Source organism: Camelus bactrianus, chromosome 11, assembly GCF_048773025.1.
Source record: "Camelus bactrianus isolate YW-2024 breed Bactrian camel chromosome 11, ASM4877302v1, whole genome shotgun sequence".
Lineage (NCBI taxonomy): Eukaryota > Metazoa > Chordata > Mammalia > Artiodactyla > Camelidae > Camelus > Camelus bactrianus.
This window is the reverse complement of record NC_133549.1, coordinates 39,358,155-39,381,473: the sequence shown is the minus strand read 5'-3', so window position 1 is coordinate 39,381,473 and position 23,319 is coordinate 39,358,155. Positions and strand designations below refer to the sequence as shown.

At 48.3% G+C, this 23,319-nt stretch overlaps 1 protein-coding gene across 1 annotated transcript; it reads right to left on the bottom strand.

Annotated features, from left to right (window-relative positions):
- Nucleotides 1–10,148: 10,148 nt before the first annotated feature.
- CALHM3 (calcium homeostasis modulator 3) lies at nucleotides 10,149–16,449 on the bottom strand. Its single transcript, XM_010970963.3, has 3 exons — nucleotides 15,837–16,449; nucleotides 13,614–13,869; nucleotides 10,149–11,008 (listed from the first exon to the last, which is right to left on the bottom strand). The coding sequence occupies exons 1-3, from the start codon at nucleotides 16,121–16,123 to the stop codon at nucleotides 10,517–10,519; spliced, it is 1,035 nt and encodes a 344-aa protein (XP_010969265.2). The 5' UTR covers nucleotides 16,124–16,449; the 3' UTR covers nucleotides 10,149–10,516.
- Nucleotides 16,450–23,319: the final 6,870 nt, after the last annotated feature.

Genomic DNA, 23,319 nt, shown 5'->3' with positions numbered 1-23,319 from the left:
CTCAAAAGTCTGGCTCAAGAGCTAAAGGTTAGGAAATGTGAAGATGTAGAAACAAAGAATAGCTGCTGGGCCAGGAAACTGGTAACAATTCAGACTATAAACCAGCCACACAGCAGAGTCACGGAATTCCCAGTTCCCTGAAAGACACAGATGAAGTTCTGACACGTATTCCTAAGTAGTTTTTTTTACAGGAAGTAGACCCCCACCAGATGAAAACTCCTGACCAGAGTCACGTAGACTCCAGACCAGCTGAAACCAGAAGATGGCTGATACTTGAAACTTCACTTTTTTTTTTTCTTATTGGTGTGTAGTTGATTTGCACTGTTGTGTTAGTTTCTAGCGTACAGCAAAGTGATTCAGATATACATATATACATATTTCTTTTCATATTCTTTTCCATTATGGTTTATTACAGGATATTGTATATAACTCCCTGTGCTATGCAGTAGGGCCTTGTTTATCTATTTTATATATAGTGGTTTGTATCTGTTAATCTCAAAGTCCTAATTTGTCCCTCTCCCACACTTTGGTAACCATGAATTTATTTTCTATGTCTGTGAGTCTGTTTCTTTTTTGTAAATAAGTTCATGTGTATCATGTTTTTTTTTTGATTGACGTATAGTCAGTTTACAATATTGTGTTAATTTCTGGTATACAGCATAGTGATTCAGTTATACATATATATTCATTTTCATATTCTTTTCATTATAGACTATTACAAGGTATTGAATATAGTTCTCTGTGCTATAGAGCAGGACCCTGTTGTTTATCTGTTTTACATATAGTAGTTAGTATCTGCAAATCCTGAACTCCCAATTTATCCCTCCCCACTGCAGCCTGCCCCCCGGTAACCATAAATTTATTTTCTGTGTCTGTGAGTCTGTTTCTGTTTTGAAAATAAGCTCATTTGTGTCATTTTTTTTAGAGTCTACATATAGGTGATATCACATGAAGTTTGTCTTTCTCTTTCCAACTCCACTTAGTATGATAATCTCTAGGTCCATCCATGTTGCTGCAAATGACATTATTCCATTCCTTTTTATAGCTGAATAATATTCCACTGTATATACATATATATACACATACACATACATATATATATACACATACACACCCCCACAACTTCTTTATCCAGTTATCTGTTGATAGACATTTAGGTTGCTTCTATGTCTTGGGTATTGTAAATAGTGCTGCTATGAACATTGGGGGTGCATGTATCTTTTCGAATTGCAGGAGTGGGATTGCCAGATCATATGGCAACTCTATTTTTAGTTTTTTAAGGAACCTCCATACTATTTTCCATAATGTCTGCACCAGTTGAAACTTCACCTTGATGCCAACCAATCTGAGAATTGTGCACGAGCTCATCACCCACCTGGCAGCCCCTCTCCCTCATACCACCTTTAAATCCTCTGACCAGTAACTTGGAGATGGTCTTAGGACATTAGTCCACCATCTTCTCAGGTTGCTGGCCTCCCAAATAAAGCAACTTTTGCTTTTCCACTAATGCTTGTCTCTAGAGTATTAGCCTTCCAAGCAGCAAGCAGCCAACCTTGGGACTGGTACTGGCCTCATTCTGCACCTTTCCATGAATGGTCTCTGTGTCTGTGTGTCTCTGTTTGACTGACAGACCTGGCACCACCAGGGCTTCCCCTGGTTCAGGCCCCGTGCCAGCACTCCACACACATCACCTCATGTGATAGTCTCACATCATTCTGGGACAGGTGCTATTGTCCCCATTTTGCAGAGGTCTGGACTAGGGCTCAGAAAGGTTAAGTTATGAATGTAGGATTCAGAACAGGCTTCCCCAAGGTGTGCTACTTTGGCATGTGTGTTATTTTGAGCTAAAGGCAGTGGAGACCCTGTGGGTTCAAGAGAAACTACTGCTCCTCCCTTAACTAACTAGAGGAAATTAAATGGGGATTTTCCCCAAAGAAAGTTATTACCGGAGATAAATTTTATCTAAGTGGCTGCATCTACATGGCAGGGCAAACATCTAATTACCAAACATCTGCTCTTCTTCCTATGAAACCGTACTCCATAGAGTTAACAGAAGCTGATACTAACAGGAATTTTTGAGCTTGTCTTGTAGAGCAACAGATGGGGAGCAGCTTGTAAAAACCCCTCTGCTTGTAAACTGCCTTCACTGATTAACCTTGCTTTAGTTATTTTTTTCTTTCTTTCCTTTTTTTCTTCTTTAACTGCATACCTTCCCAGCTTCACATAGCCCAGTTGTTTTGCAGGAACTTGGAGTCACCTCTTGCCCAGTGCAAGCTGGCTAAGGCTGGTTGGGACCACTGACCCTAAAACTGGGCCTGAGCAGGTATTGGATGAACGGCCTTTTGACATCAGTGCCAGAAAACTCAACCCTCAGATCACGCTAAGTGCCTCTATTTTTCAATATGCAGAAGCATGTAATCCAGATGCACCTGTGCAGAACACCAATGCCCTCATGTTCCTCCCTGCCTCCAATCACCTTTCTCCACGCCTAAGACCACCTGCTTATTTCATCAATTTCCCAACTCTCTCGCCTTCAGGAGGCGGATCTGAGGCTTTTCTTTTGTCTCAGTTGGCTTCCCTGTGAATAAACTCTGCTGCACACCTTGGCATCTCAAAGGTAAACTTGCTGCATGCGTGTTGGTCACACAGACCTGATTTGGTAATACTTCCCATCCTGTGAATGACCCTCCAGTCCTTGGAAGCCCCGGGCCCCTGTCCCATTCCTTAGTTCAAGATGGCATAAATTCCTACTTTACCTTTCTGTCTCTGACCCTCTCATGCATGTGGGATTCCCATGCAATTAGACTTTCTCCTCTTACTCTGTCTCATGTCACTCTAATTTTTAGACCAACCAGAAGAACCTAGAAGGGGAGAGGAACGTTCCCTCCCTCCCCAACACTAGCTAAAGTTTACACAGCTTGTAGGTGGAGGAGAGAAATGTGGACCCAGCCCAGAGGGAAGTAGGGGTGGAGGAGGCGGCAGGGAAGTGCGTTTTTGCCTTTCTCCTCTGGCTGAATGGATTCTTCTCTTCTGCTAGTCTGGCTGGAGGTGCTGGCGTGTCACAAGTAGAATACAGGTGGGGAAGGATATGGGTCCCCTCAGCGCTCAAGCTGGCCTGGGGCAACTGGGGCAACTGAGGCAACTGAGGCACCTAGGCTGGTGGCCCCTGGAGGATCCTGTTTGGGGCTCTTGAGGGCACAGCCACAGATGGAGAGCAGGATGAGGGAAACCCAGCAAAAAGAGTGTCTGTCCCTGGACACGTACTGCCATGTCGATGCTGATGCAGATGGTTGACAGAAAGTCAGAGTCTGGTACCCAGCCCCAGGTGAGGAACGGTGGGGGTGGGGTGGTCCAGGAGGCCAGGGGCCCAGGAGGAATGTGGTTCCAAGAGGCTGTCTGGAACCTCTCTCTTTGATCTATAGTGGACATGGCTCCCTGTCAGTAGCTGATGTGCCCTTTTTGGGAAGCCCACATTGGCTGCATGGTGCCTCCTCTCTGCACATTCCAACCTCAACATTATTTTAAAATACTTGAAATAAAACAGCTTGATTGGATTCTAAACTTATTATTCTGATTATCACAAGAATTTTTTTAGAGTTATTGAAAGTAAATAAATTAGAGTCTTTACATACCATTCAAACTGTTGTAAATTTTCAAATGGCTGTAAAATTTAGTTTTAAATTGATCACCTCCTTGGGCCAAGATTTTTGTGGGTGGTGTTGATCAAGTACTTGAAAAGATCATCGTTAAAGAGCCTTGAGGGGAAGGGAGTGGGTGAAATCTGTGAAGGGGATCAAACGGTACAGACTGTTAGTTATAAAATAAGTCCTGGGGAGCTAAAGCACAGCATGGTGACTATAGTTAATAATACTGTATTGTATATTTGAAAGGTTCTAAAACAATAGACCTTAAAAGTTCTCATCACAAGAAAAAAGATTGTGACCATGAATGGTAATGGATGTTAACTAGAGTTATTGTGGGGATAATTAAAGCAGTATACTCAAATAGCTAATCATTGTATTGTGCATCTGAAACCAATATAATGTTATGTCAATTTAAAAAATACCCTTGTTGGCGGGGAGGGTATAGCTCAGTGGTAGAGCATGTACTTAGCACGCACAAGGTCCTGGGTTCAAGCCTCGGTACCAACAATAAAATTTTTTTAAAATAAATAAATAAACCTAATTTCCTCCCCCTGCAAAAAAAAAAAAAAAAAAAAAAAAGCTTAAAAAATAAATAAATTTAAAGTAAGATAAAGACCCTTGAATGGGAATTAACCTGTGGTCATATCATGTAAAACATCTGATGTTAAAAAGTTGTGCTCACCAAAGCAAGCTCAAGTTTCTCACATTAAGAAGTCTGGGAGATTCCAATTTGGATGTTTTATACAAATTCAGTATTGAATATCTTTCCTAATACTTCATATTACATCTTCCTTTTCATTTTCATAATCACATAAGATATAGAAAATGTGATCATTTTTCCCAACAGGCTCTCTATAGGTATCCCCAAATCTCAGTTTGTCATGTACCAATGTGACCGATGCCTCAGGCACGGGTGTGTGAAAAATGTTAGGAACCTCCCACCTGGCTAACCCAGGATAGTCTCCCCATCTCAAGATTTTTAACAGATTTTCAGACTTTTCAGATTTTCAGATTTTTTCAGATTTAACAGATTTTCACATCTGCAAAGTCACTTCTACAGGTTTGGGAAATTAGGGGCCCTTGGTGGCCCTTGGGGCCTGTTATTCTGCCTACGGGGGTAGGGGTGTTTGCAGTGCACTTAGAGGTGCTTTGTGCCTTCTCCACCTCTCCCCTGTAACTCCTAGAGTACAACTGGGTGGAAATGGAAAACAAGATATCACGACCCTGCTCAGATTTTCGATGCATTGGCAGCGAACCCAACCACAGCCACTGCTGTGGAATGTGCACCGCCCCCTTCACCTCCTGCCCTCAGGAGTGTTGTCCCAGCACCCACCCAAGTGCTGGTGAGTCCTCTCCACCTTGGAGGAGATAAGTGTCATGAAAAGCAGCATGCAAAGGGGCCTCTGGAGAGCGGATGCTGTGCCTTTAGGAAAATGCCCAATTTGCGTAGGATAGCATGAGTGTGTGGTGCTTAAGTGGGCACTGCTCTCAGCCAGCAACTGTGGGAGCACCCAGAGAACAGGGAGGAGGCAGGAGCCATGAGCCCCATGGGGCTGCCGGGGCAGCTCAAGTACTGTCAGGCTGTGTTATCAAAGGTATGAGGTCTTTAACTGAGAAGGATACAGTGCTCATCTCTTCTGCATCAGCTGAACTGTATTGGAGGTTGTATATTGTGGCAAAAAATGGTAGTGCTTACCAAATATTTCATGTGCTTCCTTACAATTCCCAGCCCCTGTTCCATGTAGATTGGGGCCATGTGATTGAGTTCTGGCGTAGAATGCCCCCACCTCCCACCACTGTCCCTACTCTTTCTCGTCCCTGTCTCTCGGAGCCTGGATACTAATGTCACAGGTGCCTCTATGCCCTACCCATTCTTTGTTTGTTTGTTTCTGAAGTATAATTGACCTACAACACTATGTTAGTTCCTGATACACAACATAGTGATTTGCTATTTCTATACATTTCAAAATGATCACCATAAGTTGTTACCATCTGTCACCATACAAAAATATTACACGATTATTGACTATATTCCCACACTCTACATTTCATACCAATGATATTTACTTTGAAATTGAAAGTTTGTGTCTCTTAATCTTCTTTACCTATCCCTCTCCTTCCCCCACCTGCCTCCCCCCAGCAACCACCTGTTTGTTCTCGGTGTTTATGACTCTGTTTCTGTTTTGTTATGTTTGTTCGCTTGTTTTGTTTTCAGATTTCACATGTCATACCATATTTGTCTTTCTCTATCTGACTTATTTCACTTAGCATAATACCCTCTAGGTTCATCCATGTTGTCCCAAATGGGAAGATTTCATTCTTCTTTGTGGCTGAGTAGTATTCCATTGTGTATATATATCACATCTTCTTTATCCATTCATCTGTTGATGGACACTTAGGTTGCTTCCATATCTTGGCTATTGCAAATAATGCTACAATGACTATAGGGGCACATGTATCTTTTCTAATGAGTGGGGCTTTTTTGTTTTTGTTTTTGTTTTGGATAAACACCCAAGAGTGGAATTGCTGGAATGTATGGCAGTTCTATTTCTAATTTTTGGAGCAATCTCCATACTGTTTTCCATAGTGGCCACACCAATATACATTCCCACCAACAGTATTGGAGGGTCCCCTTTTCTCCACATCCTCCTCACCACTTATGTGTTGTCTTTTTGATGATAGCCATTCTGACAAGTGGGGAGTGATACTCATTGTGGGTTTGATTTGCATTTCCCTGATGACTAGCGATGTTGAACTTTCATGTGCCTGTTGGCCATCTATATGTCTTCTTTGGAAAAATGTCTATACAGATCTTCTGTCCAGTTTTTAATCAGGTTGTTTGTTTTTTTGGTATTGGGTCATATGTGTTCTTTGTATCTTTTGAATATTAAGCCCTTATCAAATATATCATTTGCAACTATCTCACATTCAGTACGTAGCCTTTCCATTTTGTTGATAGTTTGTGCAAAAGCTTTTTCGTTTGATGCAGTCCCTTTGTTTATTTGTGCCCCACCCATTCTTGTCAGCACTCACCTCTACTTTCTTTAATAGGTTTTGAGGGGAGAGCGGAGGTGATTAGGTTTATTTATGTATTTTTTAATGGAGGTACTGGGGATTGAACCCAAGAACTTGTGCATGACAAGCACTCACTCTGCCACTGAGCTATACCCTCCCCCCTCACCTCTACTTTTGAAGGCTGCTCAAGGCACATCTGAGACATTTACCCCAAGGCAAGCTGAAGGTACTGCAGTTAGGGCCCCCAATAATGACAGTCAGAGGTTGGTGATAAACTCACCACCTTCCTCCCTCCTGGGTGGAGATGACTATGGGGCTCCTAGAATTGCCCCCAGTGGTGACTGACTAGCTCCACACCCATTATTGGCTTCCCTTTCCTGTATCACTTCCTCTGTTCCTTCCTGGTGTCTTGAGAGCAACTTTCACATAAATAACTTGCACATGTTTCTTTGTCTCTGGGTCTGGGGAATACCATGTGTCTTGATGGCGGCATCCTAAGATGGCAGAGCCTCCTTCAGCTGGGCCCCCAAGTGAGCAGGGGAGCCTCCCTCCTCCTCACCTCCCTCCCCTGTTTTGTTTCACTGCTATGTTCCCAGTGCTCAGCACAGAGTGCCTGGTTTAGTAGATGCTCAGTTAATAAGTGTTGAATGAATAAATACATGAGTCAGTGGATAAAGGAGAGGAGTGAGCCTTGGACTAAGATAAACTTGTGAGGAGGCAGGAATTTGGGCACAAATAGGAGACAGTCCTCACCACTCTGGTTCTAGGCTTGCTGTCAGTGTTAGCGTCTGTGAGCAGTGTTGGGAGGGCTGAAGGGCAGTTCCTCCTTTCTGTGAAGGGTGGGTGGATGGGGCGGGAGTGGTGGGCAGGAAGGGCTGGTGTACATTCAAAGCTTACTGCCATGGCAACAGCCATCGGCAGACCAATGTCACCTCCACTCTGCCACCACTGGCCAACCTAGACCACTCTCATTGCTCTTTTGTAGACCCTCAGGGATGCTCTTCCCTTCCTATAGCCCCCTCTGCCCTCCCTCTGTGAAAGCTGATCAAGCAGAAGCAAGGAGAATGTAGTCAGTTGGATGAGGCTTGGGCAATGAACCTGGGTACCCACGATGGCTGGTCCCCTGGGAGAAGGGGAGCAGGTGGAAGCCTCCCACCTGTGTCCCTCTCCCTGAGAGGGGTGGCATGCACCGTACCAGGCATCGCTCTCTCACAAAATACGAATGAATGGTCCTGTGAATGGATGATGGCAAACAGGTGTTCAGTTTGAAATCACATCATTTGGGGACTGAAGAGGGTAGGGATGCATTTGAGGACTGTCAAAGGCTGCGGATCAAGAACATGTCACTGGATGCAGGGCTCAGGGAGCATCTCTTGGTGGACTCATTTGGAGAAGGCTCCTCAGCTCTCTGGCTAAGGTCCTTCACTTTTGCCAGGCTAGACTGCACACCCTGCACTTGGTTATTTGTTCACCAGCTCCTCTTATCTCCCCTCCAGACTGGAAGCTCCACTAAAATAGGACGGTATCTATCCTGCTCTCGTGCATTCTAGGCATTCCATCAATGTATGTTGAGAAAGAAAATGAAACATACACTGCCCCTTCCCAGCTCTTTTCCTTTGTTCTTTCTGTTTCCTCCCTGTAGGTGCTCTGCTCCCCCTGCTCCATCTCTCTCTCCACTTGTGAAAACCCTCTCCATCCTTTGAGACCCATTCTAATGAAACCTTCCCCGAACCCCCAGCTTGGATCCGTTACTCTCTGTGCGGAATCTCTGCAGCACATGGTTTGCCTCTATCATGTCACTTACACCATATGCTTTGGATTATAATGATTTCTGTACCAACCTCTGTCCCTCCAATAGATAGTGAGCTCCTCGAGGACGGGGAATATCATCTGTGCATTGTCTCTTCCCTACTCCCTGGCACAGTGCTTTCTATGCAGGAGATGCTCTATAAGTGCTCAGTATAAGAAGGCAAGAGTAGTGATTGCAGTTGGCTTTTTACTGGTCCAGATGCTGCTTCCCTGCAGCCCAAGGTGGGGTCTCTGAGCCTCCTTTCCCTGGGCTGGGACTTCACCCTTGCTAACTGGGCCATTCCAAAGTCTCCCTCCTCCCTCCCTCCCCAATCCCTGCTAACACTTTGCCTAAAGCTTGACCCACCCCAGTAACATTTCCGACATTTGCATGGCCTGATGGTAGCAAGGTAGGAGAGGGGAGGCTGAGCTGCAGGGATTGTCTGGTCTTACAAGATTTCTTGGCAAGCATCCAGGGGAGCAGAGATTGCCTGATACGGAGGGGGCTGGGCTGCAGGGGAGCATCCAGGGGCCCCTGTACTGTCCCCCACTCCCTGAGGACCAGAAAGCATGGGGTGAACCCCAGTCTGTGCATGTCTGTGACCACCATCTGTGCTGATGGAGGTGATAGCAGGGTGTGTGTGTGTGTGTGTGTGTGTGTGTGTGTGTGTGTGTGTGTGTGTGTGTGTGTGTGTGTGTGTGGTGAGTGAGTCATCAAAGAAGGGCAGAGGCCCAGAGGAACTCACAGGCTAGATCCTCCCCCGCTCTTCCTGTTTGGGCTGCCAGAGACTGAGCGGCAGCTTTTTCAGCAAGATTTAACCCTGGTGTTTCAAAGGTCTTTGTCCCTGAGCTGGACCTCACAACCACACTTGGACCAGAGGTTCTAACACATTGAAATTGACAGGATCACCTGGGCTGCTTGTTCAGTGTGGAGATGTCTAGGGCTGCCTGCACCCTAGTTTGCAGATCTGCTTCGTACACCACACACCTGGGGAAATCCTCATCAGGGTGCCAGCTTCTTGCCAAGAGCAGTGGCAGGTAGAGACTCCTGAATGCCTGGGGAAGGAGGCAGCCTTAGAAAGAGACGCTGAGCTCAGGGGTCAGGCTGCAGGTGGTGGGGAGAGTGGTGAGTGGAGATGTGGGGAGGAAGCACCTGCTGGCTGGAGGTGAGCAGAAGGCTGCGTCTTGAAGGAAGCTGCACTAGGCAGGGCTGCTCAGTCTTGGTCGGCTAGGAATAGAATCGGTGGGACTTGGGTAGATGGGAGCTGGAAGCATCAGGCCTGCAGATAAGCAGCTTTATATTTTCCTTGAGGGGATTTTTCTGTTCATCTGCAGTAATCAGAGGAGATACTAATTAATACTTTCAAGAGGAACTCAACAAGCAGAGCTTGCTAGAGCTCACTCAGAGAAACAAACAATCTCAAGGGGAGACTAATGTAGTAGCTCAGGGCAGACTCTAGAGCCAGGCCTCCTGGGCTCAAATTCCAGCTCTTACATTCGTGACCTTGGGCAACTTAACTTTTTATGTCTGTTTTCTCTTCTAAAAAACGGGCCTAATAATCATCCTACTTGATTAGGTTAAATCATGAAGATTAAATGAGTTATATATGGAAAGAAATTAGAACAATGCCTGGCACATAGTAAGCACCATGTAAGCATGTGCTGTTGTCATTATTGTTATTTTGAAAGTAGAATCTGGACATAGAGGACCCAGAACCCATGGCAAATCTATTTAGACTCTTGCTACTCAAAGTTTGGTCCACTGACCAGAAGCATCAGTATTACCTGGGAGCTGGTTAGAAACGCAGTCTCAGACCCAGCCCTGAACGCACTGAATCAGAACCTGCATTTAACAAGAGCCCCAGGTGAACGGTGAGCTCACTGAAGTTTATGAAGCACTGCTTTAGAGCACACAGGAGACCCATCAGAAACTTGGCCAGAGATTGGGCTAATTAGGGGAAGGAGGCCAACAAGGGTTAGGCCGCCCTGCTTTGGGGGTCCTCACAGCCTGGAAAGCCCCCAGAGCCTTGTCAGCATGGGCGTTTTACATGGGGACACTGCCAGGGTCCCTACACATCAGTGTACTGGGACAGCCTGGTGCCCAGGGCCACCGTGGGGGAGCGGTGGCTGAGGCCACCCCCCCAGGGCCCTGGGGGTGCCAGGAGGTCAAGTGGTGGTTTGCTGGAATACCAGGAGCTCAGGAGGTGGTCCACCTGCTCCCGACTGGAGACTGCGCGCAGGTGGGCCTTCCTGCTTTCACCGTCCAGGTCCTCGAGGGGCGCGGGCATCTGGGGGAGCTCGGGGCCTCTGCCCGCGGAGTCCCGGTGCAGCCCACGCGCCCGCATCTCGCTCTGCATGCTGGCGAAGAAGTGCAGCACGCAGCGGTGCGCGAAGTCCCGCGCATGCTCACAGCACGTCTCATCGAAGAGCTTCTGCTCCAGGTCCACGTAGTTGCTCCAGTATCTGCGCTGCAGGAAGACTGTCTGGTCAAAGCAGGGCCTCAAGCAGCGGGCCAGGAAGGCCATGATGATCATCAGCAGGGTGATACTCCAGCCGATGGCCTGAAGGGTGGGCGGGGCACAGGTACAGTACAATGTGGCAAGGCTGATCCAAAGTCTCTCTTCACTTATCCCTCCCATCCTTCCTCACATATATCCATCTTCCCATTTAGTCATCCATCCTACTAACCACCTCTGTCCATCCTGCCCCCCATTCACTGTTCCATCCTTGCATCCATTTCATCTGTCCAACTATTTCTCCACCCATCCAGTCATCCAGCCTCTTATCTGACTATATATCTATTGCCTTCCTATCAACCAACCTTCCATCTGTCCATCATCCATCATCCTATCAGCCATCTGTCCTCCCATCCATTTATGTTCCCATACTCTCATCCTTTCTTCCATTTATTCAGCCACCCATCCACCCGCCATTCATTCCCCCAACCTTTCTCCTGAAGGGAACCAAAATATGTCATCCCAAAATATGCCTCTTTGACATGAAAATTATTTTGAGCTGAAGACAATTAAGAAGCCGCAACCATAGAAACAGCTATTTCCACTGTCCCCTTTTCTGCTTGAAGACAGGATATAAATTCCCCTCTCACTGGGGACAGACTCTTATCAGCCCAGAGACAGCACCAGAGGAATCTGCAAACAAACCTTACTCCATTAGTTTCCTCCCATGTATTTATTTACTTTCCCACAGTTTCCAGCCTTGGAAACATAAAACTGCTTTCCTTCTTCCTTTGTCCTGTTGTTTCTCTACAAAGGTACTGCTCTTTGTTGAAGATGCTATATAAGCCACAGTTCTAAGCCACTGTTTTGTGTTACCTTTTCTTTATTTTAGGTTTCTCCTGCATGATGAGCACTGCCCACATTAATAAACTGTTTTCCTCCTGTTAGTCTTTCATTGTTAGAGTCTCAGCCAAAAATTAAGATGAGTAGAGGTCAAGTTTTGCCTCCCCTTACACTTCAATCCATCCATCATCCTTTCATCTTTTTAATCCAGTTCTCCTCTGCGCTTACATATGTTTATCCATCCCACCTATGCATCCATCCATCCATCCTATATCTTCAGGGAGACACTGGGGACTCAGTCTTTGCTCTCAGAGCTCATATTTTAGTGGAAGAAACAACAAAATAGGTGAGGACTGGCTAAGTGTCATGTTGAGGGATGTATAGAGGGTCATGGGAATTCAGAGGCGGGACACTCAACCTGAACTTGAGGGCTTAGAGAACAGTGAGGTTGAGGCTGAGACCTGAAAGGTGAGTAACAGTTATACAGGATCTGAACAGGGAACAGTGTTCCAGGCCAAGAGTGAGGAAAAGTGGAAATATTTCTCTGAGGCTGGAGCCCACACCTGGCCGACTCCTCTCCCTCCCCTCTGCCCATCCAAACGTACTGTCTCTTTGGGGCTTTGCTTAAGACCAGAGCAACTGTGTGGACCTCTAAACCACAAAGACATATCTGAATCCTTATTTGTAGATGTGATTCACAAAGCCCTCTTGCTTGGCCTCTCACAGGATCCTCTCCCCCATCCCCCACCCCAATTTAAAATACTTGTGTGAGTATTTGATTCACGAGGAGCGTTAATGTGACTGATCTTTTACAGCTGAGTCAGGACTCAACCCTGGTCTGAGAATTCGAAGTTCGTTCCAGTGAACTAGTGAGAGCTTACAGCATTTCTGTCCACAGAGACCATTCATGTGAGGGGACAAAACCTCCATTTATTTTGCAGGAGATACTGAGGCCCAGAGGGGAAGTGACATGGCCAAGGTCATGTCTGAACCAGAATCAAGTGTGTCCTGAGCACTGGTACTTTTTCTACCACACCACCGTCTACATTTGCCACGAGCCCGTCCTGCACCCACAAAGGGGTAGGTTGTAGCTCCAGTTATGCTCTGCATATAGCAAATACTTGTAAGTACTTTCTGGGGGACAAGTCCAGGCTGGGCTCTGGGAGTGGTGGGGATGCAATCTGGAGTCTGGGATGGGGGTGGGGCTGGGGTTTTTCTCCAGGATAATGGATTCTGTGCTCTGTGGGGGCCAGGCCTCTAGGGGAGGGCCTGCATTGTAGGGAGATGATTAAGAGAGTTTGGAGGAATGGCACTTCAGATCTCTGCCTGGCCTTATGAACAATGTGACTTCGACCTTGTGAACTAAACTCTCAAAGCCTCAGTTTTCTCATCTGCAAAATGAGGTGATTGCATCCACCTCATAGGGCTGTTTTGAGGGTTAAGTGAAGTAATGCATATGAAATGCTTAGCACCATGCCTGACACTTAAGTGCTCAATAAATGGTAATTAGTATTTCTGAGGGGTGGGAAGAATGTGTGTATGGGGTCGGGGGCAGGGCAGGGCAGTGTATCTCCAGCATTTTCCTGTCATCTAGCCCGGAGATGGGCCTAGCTGACTTCCAGGGGGTATGGTCACCTGGTCTCCACTCTGGGGTGAGTTAGTGTTGATGGCAAAGTGCCGACTTCCTAAGGCCCAACGCTGTCCTGTGTGTGGACCACGTTCCTGCTCCTCCCAGGGCCCACCTGCTCTGTGATTGTGTCTCTAGAAGTGGGGAGGGGCTCAGGAAACCATTTGCACCTTCTCACGCAGGCCCCTCAGAACAAGCGCAGGATATTTTCCAGGGCTGGGAAAGGGGTACCCAAATTACCTGTGACAGGCACCGCAGGTAGCGAGACACTGCCTTCCGAGCAGGGCTGTCCCTGACCAGCTCATCCTCCTTGCAGGGCACCTTGGCCAGAAAAAGCTGCACCTGGCTGGGGGTCATGTTGGCAAAGTCTAGAAACTTCTCGGGGTCCACGGAGCAGCTGAAGGCACACACGAAGCACTTCCCATCGAGGAGGGCCAGCAGGATCCAGACAAGAGGGGCGGCCAGTGCTCTCTGAAGCACAGAGGAGCACATATACCTGGGAGGAGAGGAAGGGAGGGCTCACAAAGGGCCACCAGAATTCAGCTGCAGCAGGAAGGCTACAGGGGAGATACAAGAACGGACTTCCCTGGAGGGCTGGGAAATCCTGGGCATGGTTACATCGAAGGAAGGGCTACAGCTCCCATGGCAGAGATCCCAGCAGCAGAGAGCCAGGAAGAAGCAGGGCTGGGGGCCCCAGGAGTCCCAGTACTGGAACACTGGGGAGCTGGTGTTCTCTCTGGTCTAGGCTTTGGAGCAGAGGCTGTTGGTGGTGCCCTGCCTAGGCCAGAAGCATCTAGAGCTTTGCTCCTATTCATGTGGAGGGCCTGAGGGCCCCTGACTTCGGCATGGCTCTGCCTAGGGATCCGGAGGCATCTCGGCTCCCAGAGTGGTAGGCTGGAGGCACTGGAGGGCTCACAACCTCCAGATCAACCTTCAGCCCAAGAGGCCAGGGCCTGGTGGATAAATACCCTGGCTTCCTGGACCCTCAGTGGGACAATTCTGAGGTGTGCTCTACCCAGTCTCTCAGAGGGTCCCCAGAAGGACTGAGTCCCAGCTGCCTACTTATCACATTCTTCCCAGATCCTGCCCCTGGGGGAGCCTAAACTCAGACATCTCTGTGGGGTAACCCTCCCAGAGGCAGCACCTCAAACACCTCCCTCCAGTGTCCGGGGAGCCCACCCTATGACTGTCCCTCGGTGCCTCTCTTGACCTGCTCCACCCGCCTAGTGGCCCAGATTGGGTGTTGGCCACAGGACAGGAGCCCAGTGGAGCTGTACCCACCAGATCCCAGGGGAAGAGGTAAGTGGCACGCTGAGTGCGTGTGACCCTCCCTGCGTGGCTGAATCACAGGGAGCACAGAACCCCCCGGGAACACCAACAGAGGCTGTGCACAGAATGCAGACATTTTTAGGTTGGATTATATACAGAACACAAGGTGGTGTGTGCTGGGTGGGTGTGGGTGTGTCTGTGCATGGCCTAGCCGGTGGTGAATTATAAATACACTGTGGGCAGGGGCGGCTCCAACGTTTTCTATGGGGGCAACGTAGTTAGAAGGTGGAACCGAGGACTTGTTATGAAGTCACATTACATGCCCTTGAGAACACCTCAATTGTCCATATCAAAGAATAGGGGAGAGGGGGAGACTGGGTGAGCTAAAACCCACCACCCTCTCCTGCCACTGCCCATGGAACTACAGCATTTTGGTATTTTGCCTAAAACACTGAGAGCAGTGGTTCTGGCTTGGTCTGACTTTGGATCTGAGCCTCTTCCTAGCTGTGGAAGCTCAGCCAAGTTACTTAACCTCTCTGCTCCTTAAAAATGGGTCTAATACAGGAACAGACCGAGGTGGGAATTCAGAGGCCATGCACACACAGCAGCTGGCACAGAGCTTGGCACTGAGTTGGCCGGGGAACATTATGAATTATTAAACTCCATCAACTGATCTTGATACGGGGCACCGACCAGGTGCGAGGCTCTGACGACACAGTGATACAGCAGATTGGGTCCTGGCCCTCGAGGAGCTTGCAGGAGAGGGGATACAGCCTCCAAACCCGCGGTGCCTTTCATACATGCAGTGTGGCTATGCACGTCGTAGGATGGGCCTTCATGCTCATGGGGAGTTATAATCCATGGCCAGCCCGTCAGATGTGACCTGGATAATTCTTGGGAATCCTGTGTCATGCATGCGGCTCCAGTACTGGCTGCAGAGAGATCGCAGACAGGAACAGAAATATCTGTTTCCAGAGTGGAAACTGGCAAATTGGTCTCTGTGAACCGATGATGCTTTGGTATCATTTCCCAGGGGAAAGCAGGGGGCATACCTGATGGTGCCTGTGGGTGTAGGGGGGAGCCATGAAAATACTCGTGGGGGTCACTGGGGTTTGGGGTTCCCCTGGCGTTGCCTCTGTGGTTGAGGGAGCCCTTGACAGTGCCCTTGGGGAGCTGGGTAGGGTGGGATCGCACCTGATGATGCCCGGGTCCTTCCTCCGATGCCCAGTGGGCCGGCGCCACTCCTCAACCATCACTACGGACTGCCGGTTGGTCAGGAGCCCGCAGAGGAAAAGGGCGAGCGGGGGTGTGAGCAGCAGGCCCAGGCCGTAGAGGGCATTGTAGCGCGCCAGGCAGGGGCAGTTGAAGTCGAAGGAGGAGTACAGCTTGACAGTGACTGCGGCCAGCAGCAGGCAGATGCCATTCATCACGGACTCGGAGCTGGACTGGACGTGCTGGAACAGCATGCGGAATTTATCCATGGCTGCAGCCCGGGTTGGGGGCAGCTGTGGGTGGGAGACACTGAGGTTTCAGCTGCTCTCCAGGTCAATGCCAGGGCACTCTGGGGCGAGCCCGGGGCTGTAAGAGGTTCTTCCTTCTCTTCCAAGAGCCTGAGGGGACAAGAAGAAGGTGACGTCCAGCTCCCAGCCCAGCTTCCTGTGGTCCAGCCAAGGATGTCAGGCAAAGGCAGGCTCTCTCCACGAAGGACTGTCCCCCAGTGCCACTCCCCTCCTCTCTGGGGGAATGAGTCATGGCTCTGTGACCAGCCAGCCCAAAGCACCTCTAGGCAAATGGGCCCCACCCTGTCCCTCCATCCCTCCCCAGTCCATTCCCTTTTCTCTTCATGGTTTGGACAGTGGGGCCAGACAGCTGGTGAGGCTTCCCATGGGGGACAAGCAAACTGGGTGTGGTAAGGCCATGGTGCTGGTGGAGACAATTTTATTTTTTGGTCTTGGTTAAAAACATGACTTGACTCAGCTGAGCCCAGGAAGATTTCATGGGGGCTTTCACACTGGGAGGAATCAGGAGGGGCACCTTACCCTGCCTGAAGGCTTCCTGGAGGAGAGGCCTCTTGCGGAGCATTTAAACCATGTTTCAGTATTTGCCAGGGGTGAGGAAGAGAAGGCCTTCCAGACAAAGGGTACCACATGGGCAAGGGCATGGAGGTGAGGAGCAGCCAGGTGTGGGTCAGCAGTTTGGGGTTGCTTGAATGTGGTGTTAGGGCATGTCGGAGGGGTCAGGAGGGCTCAGCGGGTGCCTGCGACCTTCTCCATTTTACTCTGCTGCCCTCCAGGTCTGGCCACTAACTGGCCCAGGGCTCCCTAAAACACAGCTCCCACTGTACCACAGCTCCCACTATACCACTCCTCTGCTCAAGTGTGACCGGGGCCCCCTCAGCCTCCTTACCTCAGCATTCAAGGCCCTCCTAACTGTACCCAGATGTGTCCTCCCACCTCCATGACTTTGCTGACACCATCCTCCTTGGAGAACCCTGTCCAACCCCCTGCCCTTCCAGAGGCAACTCAGGCGCTGCCCTTGCACCAAGCCACCCCTGGTGACCTCAGCTCCTTTACCTCCCACTCGGCCCTTGGAAAGGCTGCCTGAGTTTCCTGCTCCTCTCTCCCAGCTGGGACGGGACCTGCACCTGCTGGTTCCTGCAACCTCTAGCTGGGTGCTAAGCACGCCACAAGGTTGGCAGAGGTTTGTTCTCTGCGACGTTGACGCTCAGACCCCCTTTTTCCATCTCTAGCTCTGTCCTCTCTGCCCTGCTTCTTGACCTGCACCTGCCTCCCTGTCTGTTCCTAGCAAGCAAATGGGATGTAGTTCCTGCTCTTATCTCTCCGTGTCTCACTCATCTGTCCCTCTCTCCGTCTCCAATTCTACCTTTCTCTGTGTGTGCGGCTCTCTGTGACCCTCAGCGTGTCTTTCTGTGTGTTTCTCTGTCTCTGTCCCTCTCTCTGTGCTGTGACCTCTTCCTGTCTGTCTTTCCCTCTTCCTCGCCTGCTGCCCATCTAGTAGCACCCCTGTCTTATTACTGGCCCCTAGTCCTGACACTGGCAGCCTGACTTGGAGAGAGGAGTGGAGGCAGCTACAGGAGCCCAGGGCTGTGTTCCTGGAGTCACAGATCCATGGGCCTCGGCCTGGAGCATGCGCTGGGGGTGAAGCATCCAGACCCCAACTACTTGGGCTCTTCCTCGGTCTTCACCCCTCAGGCTCCCTCACTCCCAGCACCCGGCTACCCCTGAGTAAAGAAGAATCTCAGGGACTGGGATGGTCTTGACCCCACTGACCCCTGCTCCACCCAGCCTGGACCAGTGGGCATCTGGATCTCCCAAGGATGCCTTTAGTTAAATTCCTGCATCAGCCCTTCCTCAGCCCCTGGGTCCTCATGGCCATGAGTGCAGCTTCCCGCCAGCCCCCTGCAGCACGTGAGTAAGCATTCTCCTGACTCCGTCCTGGGAGGCCCAGCACCGCCCTCTGTCTCCGCGTAGCCTGCCGGGACTGCGGCAGCTGCACTGACCACCCTTCCTCCCATATTATCAAACAACTTTTAGAAAATGGGAATATCTCCATTTTTTTTTTTTTGATTAAACACACCATCATGAAAATTTTAAAAACAGAGACCAAAAAAGTGTCCCCATCACTGCAAGCCACCCCTACCACCAGTCTCCCTGTCACTGCATCTGTGTGTGACCTTCCAGACTTGTTGCAGCCCGGCATGGACACGTGCGGGCTGGCCCACCTGGGACCCCTTGGGAGATTCCCGGGAAGCACCGCGAGTGAAGCACTGGGTGCCGCAAGCCAGGAGCACCAGGCTGCCCACGAGACTTCCCCTCTGAGGCAGGTCTCTTTCTTCTCTTAACCCTCCTGACAGAGGGCTCAGGGTGTCTTGATTTCAGCTTCTCTGGAGGACGACAGCCCAGCAGCTCAAAGGACCCATGGGACCTGCAAAATGAATTTTGTGTAGTTCGCTTAGCCTGTATTTTAAGTCAGACCATCTCCAATATGTCCTGCAAACTTCACAAGCGTCTGTGCAATCTATACCTCCAATGAGGCAGCAAGGAACAAAAGCCCAGTTCTTACTTATTATTTGTTTTACCTCATTTGTATGGTAGTCCAGGCCCTGTGAGACAGGATGACGTGAGTGAGGGGAAATAGGGAGGGACTGGGACAGGGCGGGAGAGCCGTCAGAGGCAGCAAGTGTGACTCTGAGGAGGAGAGGGTGGGGCGGTCAAGCCGCTACAGCATCCTGGGCTCCTAACTATCAGAGAACCGCCACCAGGGGCAGATGTGGCTCCTGGAGAGGCTGAGTGTCATGTCCCAGGTCACACAGCCTGGTGGGGACAGAGCCAGGAAGCAAGCCGGATCCTCCTCTGTGCCTTCCTGCCCTGGTCACCCTCTGGGCCGCTGACAGAAAAGGGAACTGTCCCGGCCAAGGCCAAGCTTCTCAAACCTGAACCACAGGGCTGACCCCTGAGCAGGGAGGGAAGGCTGTTGGGTTTGAAGGGTCTGAGCACCCCTCTCTCCCATTCTAGTCTCAGGGAGGGGAGGGCGGCCATCAGGCCCCCAGCTGCCTTTTCTTGGGAGTTTCCAAAAAAGAATGAACAGTGTTTCTGGGCGAACACTGCAGGAAACTGGGACAAGGTCTCTCCCAGGCCAGCCTGCTCACAGCTCCAACCTCTGAGAGGCGAGACAGAGCTCCCAGGTCAGCCTGGGCCGGGCCCCACAGGGGAGCCGCGTGCTATGGGACTGCACTGGCCCTTGCTAGGTATTTACTGGAAAACGCTCAAGAAAAGAAAAAGGCAAGAAGGTAGTCACAACTTAAAGGGATATTACCTCTCAGGGTGAGCTTGACATTAAAAAAGTCTGTATTTTCTAAATTGTCTACTTCATAATAATGATTTTTCTAAATTTCCCAATAAAAATCATAAAATATATTACTGGGAAAACTCAAAGGGATTAAAGGACAAGGCAAAAGGGACGGGGATCATCTTTTGTTACCTTGGAGCCCAGGTCTGCTGAACTAGGAGAGGCAGAAATGCAGCAAAAATAGAAGGAGAAAGACTGGTTTTACTCATGTGTGTGAAAAGATATTAACTTGTAGATCTGCAGCAGGATAATGTCTTAGACTAGATTTTCTCAACTCTCTACCCCACCTCAAGGCTCTTCAGAAGAGTTCTTCAAGATCTTTTAATTCTGGGAAATTTTTTAAAAGTTAGATTTTCATTTTAATGATGACAAATCTATTTAGCAGTTTTAAACACGTGTTCACTAGCAGTTGAAAGATCTTTATAGGACAAGTCTTTGGTTTCTTTTTCTTTCAAATCTTGGGGATCTTCCAGATTATTTCCTTCAAAAGGAATCTGGGTATTATTTGAGAAACATTGGTTTGACTATTCTTGAAGTGTCAGTGATGGAGAGGGCTCTTGGGGCCAGGTGGCCCCCTACTGGTGGAGTCGGGGTGTCTGATGTATACATGACATGTGTGGGGTGTGTGTACGTGTGTGTGTGTCTTCAGAAATACAGGTGTGGCTGTGTTTCTTCTTTCTGTGTAGGGAGCACGCTCTCCCCCGAGGTTTCCTTTGAAAGGAAGATATTGGATGCATGTCCCACTTCTCCCTCAGGACTGGGAGGCTCTTGTTCCCTGTGTCCAGCAGAGCAGTGGTGCCCTGTCCTTGTGAGACCTGGTTCTTTTCTACCCCGGTGCCAGAGGCCGCCACAGGATCAGGGTCACAGGCCTTTCTGGTCTGTCTCAGGCAGACCTGGGTGAAAGCAATGTGGCATTTCTGGGGGCTCCTCTCTGGTGACTATGTCAAACCACATGGCCCCTGAGGGCCTGCAAAGGGAATGAAAAAGAAAGGGGGCCTCTGACAGTGGCTTTGGAACAACTGCTTAACCATTGGGGAAAAAAAACCTTAACGTGAATCTCTACCTCATTCTTGAGATCAAAATTAACTCCGATCGCTCAAAGATTTAAACATAAAAATCAAAATCATAAAAACTCTACAAGAAAATATAGGTGAATTTATTCATAATCAGAGGCTAGGGAAGAGCTTTGTGAACAGAGTACAGAATTCATTAGCTGTGAAGGAGAGGATGGATAAAGTGAGCCTCATATCTTCTGTGGGCAAAATACCAATAAGCGAAGTAAAAATAACAGACTGAAAAAAGGCATTTGCCATGCACATGTCACACAAAGGCCCATTTTCCTTAATTTGCAGAGGAATCATACATGTCAGTAAAAAAGATGAACAGTCCTATGAAAAAATGGGCAAAAGATGTCAACAGGCTAATCACAGGAAGGGAAAGACAAGTGGCCAACAATCCTGCAAAGATTCTAGTCCTCATTCATAATTAAATATGAATCTGAACAACCAGGTGCCTTTTTAAAATTATCAAGTTGTTAGAAACTAAAAGATTGATAATACCCAATGCGGGTTTGGGGAAACAGCCACTTTTATACACTGATGGTTGGAGTACAAATTTGTATGGATTTTCCTAGAACAATTTGGCAAAACGTATTTAAAGCAAAAATTTAAATATACATGCCCTTTGACCTAACACCTAGCTTTGTATTTGCCCTATGGATAGATTTGCAGAAATAACCAAGATAAATGAAAAAGATGTTCATTATAACTTTGTTTTAATGGCAATAAAACTGGAAAGAACCTAAATTTCATCAACAGGGGATGTTTAATGATTTGTGTTGAAATAAATTATGGCCCAGCCATAAAATGCAGCCACTGAAAGAATGAAGCAGATCTGTGTGTTCATATGAAAAGACTTCTAATAGATTCTGATAAATTTTTTAAAAAGCAGTTTAGTGTACTATGCATAGTATAATCCTTTCTAAGTAAAAATGGTGTAATTTTGGTATTGTGCATATACTTTTTGCTGGAAGGATACACAAGAAATGTAGACAGTTACTACCATTGGTGGTCGTGGAAGGGGAACTTTTATTGTCTTTCCATTTGATACCTTTCTGTGATGTCTGACTTTCCAAACAATGAGTATGTATGAATTTAATTTTCAATAGATCAGCAGAAGAATTCTGGGCAGTAGACTGATGGATTTTTAAAATATGTTTCCATATGTAGATAGATAAATGTTATTTTTAAAAAATAGGATTGAAATATATGGCTGACACAAAATAAAATAACCGAATTCAAACCTTAACGTTCTTCCACACTTTAATTTTTGTTCTTTGACCCACAGGTTACAGAATGTGGAACAATTTCCTTAGTTCACATTGCATTTCAAACTCCTTTTCTCAGAAGAAAAAAAAAAGGTTAAGTCTGATTTTATAATATATATTTTCACCTTTTTAAAACACAGGACTAACAGTCTATAAAATGGATTTTCTGACCAAACTGAAGTTGTTTGCAGACCCTGTGAGGTGGTTTTCCAGCGTGGAGATCCTGCCAGCAGTGGCATCAGACACTAGATGTTAAGCCAAATGCAGATGCTTGAGGGCAAAAACAGGTGGGTTGCTCTGGGGAGAGGGGCATCCATCCAGCTGGGATCTAACATCAATGTTAGAGTGATTCTGGGGGGTCCCCTTTTCCTTGTTGCCTACACCCACAAACTCATGGGACTCCTGAGACACATTGGGAGGGCCCTGGGCCAGAAGTGGCAAGTCCCAGCTCTGAGGGTAATCGGGTACTCTAAGGCCAAGCTGGGAAGTGCTGCTGATACTGGCCACACCTCCTCTCACTCTGGCCACTTAGCAACAGCTATTTAGTGGGCATCTGCAGTGCCCACAGCCAGGTGCTCTACTGGTGCTGGGCATACACAGGTGCCCACATCAGGTACCAGACGCAGCCAGAGGGGCAGCTCAACGTGAGCTGGGGTGCTCTGAAGAGGACCTTAACTTGTCTTAAGTTTGGGGACAGTCTCTTGGTCCTGGGAGAATGTCTGTTGGTGGGTTAGACCTTCTTTGATCTAGCCACTGTGGTGGGGAGGGCTTGTCGGCCAGAGAGCCAATCTCTGGGTGAAAGATGAGAAAGTGACCTCAATGAAGCAAACATGCCCGGAGAGTAACATCTGGGTGGCTGAAGAGTAAGGCTAATTACCTCATGGGCATATTTTCTTCATAACGAAATAGTTAACGGAAGCAATAAGGATACATTTTGCCCCTAAAACCTTCTTCACATTTTGGAAGAGGGAAAGAGCGACCTGTAAATATTTCAAGGTTATTTTGATTGATTTGAGGGCTTTCTCCCCAAAAGTTTGCCAGACAAGGATTCTAATGAAGTTCTAGCGCCACCTAGTGGTGGCTGGAGAGAGAACTTAAGAGGATGGGGCGGGAGGAGATGGTGGGACACACAGGATTGCTCTCTCTGAGAGGAGATGTTCCACAGGCTATTCTCATTGAAATGAGAGGCCCCCTGAGGCAACTTTGGGTGAAGGTCCAGACGGGCGAGTGCCTCTGGGACCTCTCTTGGGAAAGGAGGATAGAAGTGAGAGGCTAGACTGGCAGCAATAAGGGAGAAACGTCTGTTTCATATTCTGGGTCTAGGGATGAAAGGCATTCGAACGGATTGAAGCCCATTGACTTATTGGAGATGTGTCTCCTAACTCCTATTTGTCCTTCACCTTTTACCGTCAAGGGGTTTTAAATTTTTATGTAGCCATATTTATCATACTTTCCTTTTATGAGTCTCTGATCTTTGTGGCA

Coding starts and splice junctions, on each gene's coding strand:
- CALHM3 (XM_010970963.3), bottom strand. CDS start 16,123: ATGGATAAATTCCGCATGCTGTTCCAGCACGTCCAGTCCAGCTCCGAG. Junction 13,870..15,836: donor AAGGACCCGGGCATCATCAG/GTGCGATCCCAC, acceptor CTCTCCTCCCAG/GTATATGTGCTCCTCTGTGC. Junction 11,009..13,613: donor ACCTGCGGTGCCTGTCACAG/GTAATTTGGGTA, acceptor CCCACCCTTCAG/GCCATCGGCTGGAGTATCAC.